Below are 8,333 nucleotides of genomic sequence, written 5' to 3' on the forward strand. Positions count from 1 at the left end.
CTGCGCCATGAAAACTGGTTTATTCAACGGGTCATAGTTTTCTTTTCCTCGTTTGACTACCCCGGAGTTGACTTTTTATGAGCAACTCGTTCGGTGCACCTGGTCCATGTTCCCAGTTTTTAGTGGAGTCCGAGTTGCTCATTTGCTTTTGTTACTTTGTATATATGTTTTTAGTTACTATATTTTCTTTGTTGTGTATGTCTGTTTTCCATGTCTGGTATTTGTCCCTGGATTACATTCTTTTGATTATCGCTATAACCTTGGTTTCCTTGATTACTTTTTCATAATTAGAATTGTTTGTATGAAATAATGTCATGACAGCAAATAACATATAACATGAATATTTACTAAGGATTACACTTAATAGAATTTTTGCGAGGTATACCACTAAACTTTAATTGCTACTTTACATATCAATTCTGTTCATTTTATTACATATAGGGCACCATTGTTTCACTTACCGAAAGATCAATCTGTTCCAATATTAATGGTTGGTCCTGGAACTGGAATAGCTCCTTTCCGGAGCTTTTGGATGCAAAGGAAATTTGACACAAGATATTCTAGAGGTGGGTTTGTTTTCGAGTACCCACCTTGTGTTGTTAGTAATCGCAGTATTTTTTTTACACTCAACGACCTTTTCATTCTTTATTACTTGTTGTCCTACTTTTCTTTCTGTCAATCAAAATTTTTCAAAGTTTTGAAGAATTTGTGAAAATTTTAAAATTTAAAACATGACAGTACCTTTTTTGACAAAATTGTTAAATTATCAAATGGCTAATTGTTCAAACGTCTAGCTTACATCATATTTTTTTTCATCCTTTATATATGTTTATCATCTAATTGTATCTTTCACAGATTTTCTTTTCCCAGTTCTACGTTTGAAATATTGTCATTGCGTTGCTAAGTATTAATGTCTGTATTTGGTTGTTCTCTTAATATTATCTGTTTTCCTTGTACTTAGTCATCAAAGGCATGGAATTTTCCACTGATTACATTGGAGAAACTCTACGTAGATGAATTTAATGCCTGTTTTTTAATATTTAATTTTTTTAAATTTTTATATTTCTTTTGCAGGTTACTATGGGAGTACATATGGCGAGATGTTTCTTTATTTTGGTTGCCGGAATGCAACTGATGACAACATCTATGTTGAGGAACTGCAGATTTGTGAGAGAGAACGAACTCTGACAAAATGTTTCTATGCGTTTTCGCGAGAAGTAGGAATCAGGAAAGTTAGTAATTAATCCGCTTTTTGTTTTTTTGTTTTTGTTGTTTTTGTTGTTTTTATTCTTTTTGTTATAGATATAAGCAAAATGTATTAAACAAAGAGCAACAAAAGTTGATGAAAATTATGTATCATATCTAATCAGACTGCTATAAATATTTTATACGGTTGAAAATATGAAGAAAAAATTGTAAAATTTGATTTTTACTGGTAGTGATTTGGTGACATATTAAGAGGTCATCTTAAGGTCAATCTGTATCTTCTACGAATGAAAATAAAGCTAAATAATGAAGGTATTTTGGCAACATATCCAGAGAGTATTGATATAATATTTCAGTGGGAAAAATATATAGATTCTAGTCGTCATGGGTCATAATAGCCATTTGTAGGATTTATTTTTGTTCATTTCCAAATAATCTGCATTGTTTTAATCTGGTCAAACATTTTATGTTTCTATAGACCTACGTCCAGGATCTTCTGAACAGAAATGGTAGAGATGTATACAGGAAGCTTATCATAGAAAAAGGACACTTATACATATGTGGTAATGTGCAGATGGCTTCTGATGTGAAAGCAATGGTTCGAGATATTATCATGACTCTAGGAGGAATAAATGAAAGACAGGCAGACGAATATTTGTACAAAATGAAGGTGAATTTTATTTTTATAAGCGCCGTGCGAAAAAGTAAATTAAAACGTTTCTCGATCTAAAGGGAGCTTTGCACTTTTGAGGTTGCAACTCTAATTAATTTTCAGGCCGATTTCCTGAATTTAAGACTCCCTTTATTTTTTTTTAATTTTATTTGTCTAGTTCTTTTTCTATTATCATTTTACTTTGTTCATTCTGGTCACCGTGCCTGACAAAATCTAATATGATTTGTTGATTATTTATGCCTATATATGAGATAATGGTTACTAGTATGTGAGAGGTCTTTGCCTTGAAAATTGGGCAGTTATGCACATAAATATTTTATGTTCGGTTGAACAGGGTGAATTTAAAATATAATTTCTATTATCATTTTTACTTTGTTCACCCTTAGCTCTACGTCACAAGATGTCTTGTTTAGTTCTTGTACTGTCTGCATGAATAAGAAAGGATTTCATTTCTTGTAATTTAAATCTGATGATTGAATTAAACCACTCACAACACTGAATTTGAATCAAACTATTCAAGATTTTCCTCTTTCTTACCCTGACAGACTTTTCCCAAAAACGTTGCTGAACCTAAATGTAGCAGTTTAATTGTTCGCCATTAAGGTTGAGCATAGCTTAAGATTAAAGTCTGGGATATTTTGTGATTTCAGGATGATAACCGTTTGCATGAAGACATTTTTGGACTGGCAGTAAGAAAAAGGAGAAGTGCATCTGCAAGGCGTTATTAAGGTATTGATTGATGATGTTTTCTGCAAAGGCACGAAACTCAAAAGCGACAGAGCATTTCAGAAAGATTATGCCTATCACGCGCATCCTTTTCTGTCATCTTGCAAAATCCTACAAGTGACGGACATATGTATTTACTATCAATTAAAAGCATTTGAAGTGATGTGAGATAATTTATTTTAATTATTTCAAATGATTTTCACATCAAAATAAGAATGGTAAAATTAAAAACATTATTTTAAAAAGGATGATAATAGACGGGAAAACGTTCCATTGAAATGTATACGGAAAATTAGTATTTTTAATATTGTAAGATAAAAAGTTCGGTGACCCCAGTTTTTGTTTTGACCGTGGATTTTTTCACTTTCGTTGTCGGGGCATTTTGGGGCTTACTTGAAGATGTATTTACACTTTTGATGATTTCTGTAAGTATTTACTATTTTTAGAAAGGTATGTTATACGAAGGTTCAATTGTTGCGTTTCTACATATTTTTTTCCTTTTTCTACTATACGATATTTTACATTTCACTTTTTTTTCGTTTCTTTTATTTGTATGTTTGTTTCTTGGTGTTGTGTGGATATTATTATAGTTTTCCTCTTTTTTAACGTCATTTTAAACTTATTTTGTTATATTTATTTGTCTATTTTCATTTTTCAGAGATTCTGTAGATACACAGTCGTCAAAATCATAAAAGGTGATGAATTGTTTACCTTAGTAGTTAAAAATTCATTATCATTACAACAATCTGTGATATTCAAAATGTAAATCGATTTTCTTGTGTGCATTAAAGCATTTAATTTTTGCAAATTATTCAACCAAGGAGTTCGTCATAACAGATAAGGTATTAATAATGTCTGGCAAGTTACACAGTTTTTCCGACGCTGTCGGTATAGTTTCACTTTTTACCCTTTGACTTTAAGGAGGCTCTTCTATGGCAATGCAAGTCACCTGATAGCAATTCCGTTTCCCGATTGGCCAAATACTGATAACTTATGGCGTTCAAAAAACGGTATAGAAAATTTTAATTTGCGTTGGCAAAAAAAAAAACTGTAGTGAAATTTGAAATTGCGTGCCATGTGTTATTTTCTTGAAAGAAATTTTGAAACTTAGAAGTAAAATTTTACTGCGTCGGCTCTCTTATTTTTAAAAGATAGTACTTGTTTTCAATAGCATACTTTATAATTTGGTATGAAGATTATTTATGAAATTAAAATTAATTTCTAGAAACATAATTTGGCACTTTCTTTGTCAATTTATGGTGTTTCATTTCGAGTAGCCGTTCTGTCATGTCAATTTCTTAACACAAATTAGGAAAAACATACAATTATTTTATTCACGTGCAATTTAAACTAGTTTTGCAAAAGCTTGACATTGCTTAGTGCAGAAAGTTTCAGCCAAATACGTTATACTTGCATGGCATCTATTAAAGTGCTTTCTGAGCAAATATGTGCTATCTGAGCAAGTATATAGACAAGTAAAAATCAATATTTTTGTACGATTTTCCCTCCCTTTCTATAAATTCATTCGTTTTCTGTCTATAGTTTTAAACCTGTGTATAAACATATATCTAGTCATTATGATATTCAATTTAACCGGTTTCATTTGTTCTACAATGAGACTTCTTCTACAGTGCGTAAAGATAAAATTGTGCGGTGAATAGGCCTAGGTGGTTGGAGAGGACAGGAATGAGAGAGGATGATGAGGATTACTATTATTATTATAATAATTGATACTTTACATTAGATAAATAGATCTTTAATACATAGATATATTTATAGCTACTCTACTAAATTTATCAATGTTTATTAATTTATATAAACCAATTTATAAGACATACGCTATTGTACAGTTTAAATTGAATCATTTCGCATCCGTGGAAAATGAAAACTGAAAACTCAAAAATAAAATTAATCCAAAACAGAAAAAAAATTGTTTTGGTGTATTACTTCGAATTCTTTCTAAAGAATACTTTGATTTTGTGGCAAAACAGAGCTGGAAGATTTTTTTTTCAAAGTAAAGCCAGTTGGCTAATTTCAAACAAATCGTCATTTGAAATCGTATTTTATTAAAGTATGATCTAGTTTAATTTTTGTGAGTATGTTTTGTACTTATAATCATATGAATATACATAATATTGTTATCTGACTCAATATATAATATGGGAATATGAATATTATATATGTAATTATTAATTTATTTGCACCTGTTTGTGATGCTTCCAAACACATTATCATGACTACACTGTCAAACATGCCATTCATCAAAGTCATAGAGCTACAACTTATTTATCTCTTAAGGAAATATGAAACGACAAAACATAATTTTCTCTCAACCAAAACAAACTTATGGTTTTTTCATTTATCATGTTGTTGAGTACAAAAAAATATCCATATAATTACTAGTATTCTTACATTATCATTGGTAGAGGTGTTAAAAGAATCGCAAAAACCTCCCGAACAAACGTTGTTTTTTACCGGTCTACATATTTTTTTATGTAGCTAAATTTCTTTCTGTATGCAGATATGTATTTTGGTGATAGGCCATGCACTCTTATCCCATTAAATCAATCAAAGCAAGAATATTTTTTACTCTTCCAAAGTACCAACTCCATATACAATTTATTTTATTTTTATCTCAAAAGTGCATCAATCGAAAGACAAACTAAGAATGGTTATGTGGTCTGTTACAAATTCTAAGAAATAAAAGTGAATTATGCGTGTTTATACAGACTGCTTCTCAAAGCATGTGTCAAGATTTAACACGCGTCCGTTTGGTATTTTCTAAGAAAAATATGACTTCTTTTTTCATCCTGAGCTCGTTTCGCATTAGTTTAATTGATATGCTAATCGTATTTGTCCATTATCATATGATTATCAATTTATCATATGTTTACTCTTGAGGATCATATATAAATCATGTGACTGCCATAAGTAAATTAGCGTATGTCTCTTTCACCCTGAACTCGTTTCACATTAGTTTAATCGATCTCATTTACATGTTAAGTCAAGCAAATGCTAATCATCAAATGATTATCAAATGCTTACACTTAAGGATCATTTATAAATCTTTTGACTACCGTAAGTAAATTATCGTATGTTTTACATGATTTTAGAAGTTTATCTCATTAATCGAGCGTCATATATGATTATCTTACATGCGTGGCATGTTTGGCTTTTAATATGCTGCGTTGGTTCAATAAAGCAGTTTACTATTTTCGCTGTATTTTAAATTTATCTACCATTTCGATGCATGTTACCAAGTAACACACTTCATGTTTATAGATATGAATATTTAATCATATTGAATTAAAATGTATTGATATATATTTTAGATAAAATAATAAAGTTATATTCATACAATTTGAGAATACTTATTAATTCTATTAACACTACTACATAGATGGAAAACATAACATCAGCTTGCACAAGGTCTGCCACCAGTGGCAAGTCTAAAAATTCCGAAAAGAGAAAGGGCTCAGACTGTGCGGAAAGGAGGGGGCTCCATCGATTTCATCTTTTTGTTAAACCAACCAAACTTTTGAAGCATAAAAATGGTCTGCCTAAGAAAAGGGTTCACCTGGTAAGTACATTGTATTTACTACTCTACACATACATTCAATTACTTCAAAGAAACAGACATGAGTAAAAAACAATTTACTGAAAAAATGCAAATAAAGGGAGTAAAAAATTTAAAATGAACAAAACTACTTTAACTAAAATCTGGGATAAGGGATCCAAATGAATGGAAAATGGCCAAGAAAATGTGACTATGAGTTTCCAACTTTTGTCCATCTATATAACGAGGTCGAGATCACAGGTATGGGGCACGGATGGTTTCGACCTCCCCCTTTTTCTCGACAACCTATATTTCCTTCCGATTCGTTAATTTGCTTTGAAATACAACAAACTACAATTCTTATATGCACATTCAAATTTTTGGTATCTTGTATACCTGGTTTCTAGGGGTAACCCCTCATCAGCAGAATTAGAACAAATTACATAGGAAGATCAAACTCCAATAAAAAAAAGTCTACAAGAAGTACTCGACAACAACAAAAATCATAATAGGAAGCCAAATTAAGCACAGAGAAGATTTACCATAATCAATACAAGGAATAGACCCTCATAACTGTTTTAAGGGGTGGGCATTTCTTTGTTAAATTTCCATCATACATCATCAAAAAATTTGAATTGTGAAAAGGAAGTAGATAAGTAAAGAATCTGGTAGAGGAAAATAGGTACAAATCATGCAAAAGCAAAACACCAGATATCTAAGCATTCTCTCAAATAGAACCAGAAAAAGGTGTAAAGGACAGATGGAATAGGTGATTGCAATATAGTCCCATTCTAATGTGGGGTATAAAAAAATTGTCTGTGTAGTTTCGTTTTATCCGACTTTCAGTATGGATATTCATGTGTTCATTGAGCAATGTTTTACTAGTAGGTGTACCTTTCCTTTGTTTACACATGCACACCATATTATGATCGTGAGCAGTATATACACACTTAAACTCTTAATTTGGATTGTGATTCAATGCTGGACAAGATCCTGACCAACATGAAAGTAGTCAAATAACTTTATATCTAGACATCGGGAATAAGCAAGTTATAAACAATTTTTTTAAAATTGGTCATTAATCCAAACCACCCTTTTGTGGTGTGGAATCTAAAATTGCAATTTCATACAGATCAAATTACTCTGACTTGCCCTGACACCAGAAAATTGTTTGACTTCTTTGTTCCTAATTTCAAAATGGATATGTTAACCACCCAAAATGAAATAAATGCTAGCATAACTTTGGCTATATAGCGATCTATATGCTATTTAAGTTAAATTTCATCAAATGCTTGCTTCTGATCAAAATTCCAAAATGGATGGAACCATAACCACTAAAATCAATACCTAGTTTATTTTTGAGGTTTACAACCTTGTTATTAAATTTTATCAAGAACTACTCACATATATTCAAATTTCAAGGTATCAAATGATAATTTAATTTCAGATGAAATTATGATGAAAACATGTTTACCGATTGGATAAAAAAACTGTCCATCATGACATAGACCAAATTGTGTAATGTGACTGTGATGTCATCAACATTTTTGCTGCTTTTCCTCTAAAATTTGATACTGAAATTAAATTATAAGGAATGACTGCTATAATTTTTCGGTCTATCTGAAATAACCTCAATGTTCGTGGTGCACACTTGAAAATAACCTGCTACCCAAGTTATTTAGTCTGCACTACGTAATTGAGATTGTTTCCTTATAGATTGAAAATATAAAATTCCTAAAAAACTAAGTGTCCATGAATGAAAACAGAGAAAATAAAAAGACATTACAGACATCAGTGTGATATCATGATAAAACTGCAATTTTATCTTTTTTTTTCCAGTTGTATAAAAATGAAAGCTACCAATTACACTTTATAATACCACTGAGTTAGTTAGTTGAATTATTAGTTCAAATAAAATACTTCAAAGGGTGCAGCTTGATACAACTGGAGAGGTCAAACACTGAACCATTGGGGCAAGTATGGACTCACCATTCAAACTTGATACAGCTTTAAATTTTTAGGGCAGTTTGACATTTGACCAAAATCAGAGTGGTCCCTTATGCATCTGGTTTCAGACAAAACCTCCAAAACCTATTCCAACCTTGCTTTGAGAATATGGCACGTTGATGCACAATTTCAAAGCAGTGCATTTCCTTTTCAAAAGTCAATTAA

The 8,333-nt window shown here is 31.0% G+C and overlaps 1 protein-coding gene across 3 annotated transcripts in view; it reads left to right on the forward strand.

Moving 5' to 3' along the window:
• Nucleotides 1-6,159, forward strand: part of LOC148617291 (nitric oxide synthase, inducible-like) — a 31,317-nt gene extending 25,158 nt beyond the window's left edge. Inside the window, exons 22-27 of one of the 3 annotated variants that reach the window (XR_015922465.1) lie at nt 442-566; nt 1,075-1,232; nt 1,685-1,876; nt 2,530-2,608; nt 3,264-5,683; nt 6,006-6,159. Coding sequence is in view for 2 of the 3 variants with exons in the window: in XM_088584893.1 (XP_088441019.1) it covers nt 442-566; nt 1,075-1,232; nt 1,685-1,876; nt 2,530-2,607 (553 nt within the window). In the remaining variant the exon portion in view is untranslated. Of the gene's footprint in view, nt 1-441; nt 567-1,074; nt 1,233-1,684; nt 1,877-2,529; nt 2,609-3,263; nt 5,953-6,005 lie in introns of those variants that run through there. The other 2 variants (XM_088584893.1, XM_088584892.1) reach the window with 2 other exon arrangements.
• Nucleotides 6,160-8,333: the final 2,174 nt, after the last annotated feature.

The sequence above is a fragment of the Perna viridis genome, chromosome 5 (assembly GCF_037379345.1).
Source record: "Perna viridis isolate PV_CMFRI_1.1 ecotype Kerala chromosome 5, ASM3737934v1, whole genome shotgun sequence".
Taxonomy (NCBI): domain Eukaryota; kingdom Metazoa; phylum Mollusca; class Bivalvia; order Mytilida; family Mytilidae; genus Perna; species Perna viridis.